Genomic DNA, 2,389 nt, shown 5'->3' with positions numbered 1-2,389 from the left:
AACAAAACAAAGAATATAGTGAAAATAGTTATATACAATTGGCCTAATTCAAATACTTCTTAAAACGAAGTAAACACAAAATAAAAGTCACCACGTCATTCTTGTCGTTATGGAAATGAGAAAGAAATCACCAAAAATGGTAATAAAACAAAGAGAAATTTACAACAAAGACAAAGGAAAGTAATCACCTTTCAAAAAGATGAAGAGACTGTATAATACCAATATGGGAAATCAAGAAACAAAGTCTGGTTCTTTAAGCCCGCAACTAAAGACAAGTCCAATCACACACTTCACTCGTCCAAAACATATCACAAGAGACTACGAAAGCTTCTCATCCACACCATCTCTTGTAGAATACTCAGAACATCATCTCAATTTCTCTCTCCCCCCTTCTCCTTCTTTTAAGGAGAGGTTTTCAGTGAATTCAGTAAAACAAGACAAATCAGAAAGACCAAAACGGGTATTTGTTGCAAAGACTCCTCAAGAAAAGTGCTTCGTAGTGAATCACCCGGGGGCCCTTCATAAGCAAGTCTCGGAAAGAACCTTAACAACAAGTGTTCTTTCACAACAAAATACACAAAGAACCATGCCAATCGCTTCTCTTAATCCAAATCATGACTCAGTAGACAGAAAAAAAGAGAAAAATGGTCTCAAAAGTCCAAAGGCAGAATGCCCTTTCTTTCACTTGTCTCAACTCCTCTTAGACCCACACGAGTCGCCACTCAATGCTTTCAAACAAATTACTCGATTGAGAGTCCCTAGAGTCTTGTACTACTCAAATAAAAGTTATTCTACAAAGGATTTTAATAGTAAAGTGTGTGGCCACAATAATGTGATGGTCATCGTGACTACTGCAGACAACGACGTCTTCGGCTGTTATCACGAAGAATCTTTCCCGACTCCAAAAGACTATTCTGTGAAGGTAGAGAGCTCAGAGAAATTCTTTCTATATGGGTATAACAATAATACAGAGAACCCTATCTATCCTCTCAAACAAGGAATAACAAAAACAGTAGTCATCCACCCCAACGATGATAAGAACTTCTTTTTCACTGTATTCTCCGCGTTTTGGATTTTGAGTGAAGGCGTTGGGTATATCCACCAGAACCTCAGAAAGGAATATAACATAGCACCAACAGTACTCAACCCTTTCACTTCAAAAAACCTCCTCAGCCCTATTAAAGTCGAAAGTGTACTTGTTGTTGAATGGACCGAATAATGTATTTAACGCAATGCATATGTCAATATTTGAAGACGACAACACTGAGAGTGGTAAACCGGTCGGTGACTCTTTAACTTGTTATTTTAGTTTAAATAGTATGATTTATAGTATATCGTTCAATTGTTCTTCATCAAAATATGTATAATTACAATAACTACAAAATATAGTTAATACATCCGTTGTACATTTGAACGATAATTATAGTTTATTTTATAGTAAAAATAATAACAAGAAGGATAATCAAACCTTTTCGACTCACTCTAATCGAACGAAACTTGAAACTATGATTTTGGGGCAATGGATGACGAAATGGTTGATTTGGTCTCTGAAGTGATACCCGGCGAGTTATATCTTGGTACTCGGTATGGAGCGGAGTACAATGCGATCTTACGGCAGTATTCGATTCAATCAGTTCTTTCATTAGTAATAGGAGAAATAGAGATCCCCACGTTCATCAAACAGAAACTTCAAATTAGTATCGAGGATAGTTCTTATGAAAATATTGAAAAACATTTTGAGGGATGTATAACATTTATCGAACAAAACCCAAAACCAGTGTTGGTCCATTGCGAGATGGGAGTCTCCCGGAGCGCTTCAATAGTTATCGCTTATCTCATGAAAACTCAGAAAAAGACACTTAAAGAGTCATACGACTTTGTTAAGGCAAAACGGACTTGGATTAACCCAAATAACGGCTTTTGGTGTCAGCTCTATCACTTTGCAAAAAGTCTGAATTTACTCGACGACGACTCAGTCAAATTTTTGTATTCAAAATTTGGTGAAAAGGGTAAAAAGGCCTTTGGGAGTCCAAGTCTTCAAAAAGACAAAGAAAAAGAGGAGAAAAAAGAAACAACACTGGACGAGATGAAAACTTTCCTTCAAAAATTCGATAAGGCCGGATTTTTATGGGGAAAATTTTTTATTTCATATTAATTTTATTTTAGGTATTCGAGCTTTGTATGACAGATATTTTGTATGAAGATTTATTGGTTTATTAATTATTATTAATGAATGGTAAATTATAAAAAAGAAAGTCAGGCGAAAATCGGGCTGTTTTGAGGGATTAATTTTTAGTAATTAATGATAATTATTATTATACTATATATTATTATTTAATTAAAATATATTTATTTTTTTGTATAAAATTTATTTATTATTTTCTAATAA

The 2,389-nt window shown here is 34.4% G+C and overlaps 3 protein-coding genes across 3 annotated transcripts; all 3 read left to right on the top strand.

Moving 5' to 3' along the window:
* Positions 1–223: 223 nt before the first annotated feature.
* Positions 224–1,219, top strand: EIN_386250 (hypothetical protein; the record flags this gene model as incomplete). The annotated part of the gene is made up of 1 exon (XM_004258704.1): positions 224–1,219. The coding sequence occupies one exon, from the start codon at positions 224–226 to the stop codon at positions 1,217–1,219; it is 996 nt and encodes a 331-aa protein (XP_004258752.1).
* A 300-nt stretch (positions 1,220–1,519) lies between these two features.
* On the top strand, positions 1,520–2,155 carry EIN_386240 (dual specificity protein phosphatase, putative; the record flags this gene model as incomplete). Its single annotated transcript, XM_004258703.1, has 1 exon — positions 1,520–2,155. One exon carries the CDS (start codon positions 1,520–1,522, stop codon positions 2,153–2,155), a length of 636 nt encoding a protein of 211 aa, XP_004258751.1.
* A 78-nt stretch (positions 2,156–2,233) lies between these two features.
* Positions 2,234–2,274, top strand: EIN_386230 (Hypothetical protein; the record flags this gene model as incomplete). Its single annotated transcript, XM_004258702.1, has 1 exon — positions 2,234–2,274. A coding segment is annotated over one exon (41 nt), but the record flags the coding sequence as incomplete, so codon positions are not given.
* Between the last annotated feature and the right edge of the window lie 115 nt (positions 2,275–2,389).

This window comes from Entamoeba invadens (assembly GCF_000330505.1).
Source record: "Entamoeba invadens IP1 unplaced genomic scaffold scaff_1105074725685, whole genome shotgun sequence".
In the NCBI taxonomy this organism is placed as follows: domain Eukaryota; phylum Evosea; order Mastigamoebida; family Endamoebidae; genus Entamoeba; species Entamoeba invadens.
Note: the sequence above shows the minus strand (reverse complement) of the source record. Positions and strands in the feature narration are given on the sequence as shown.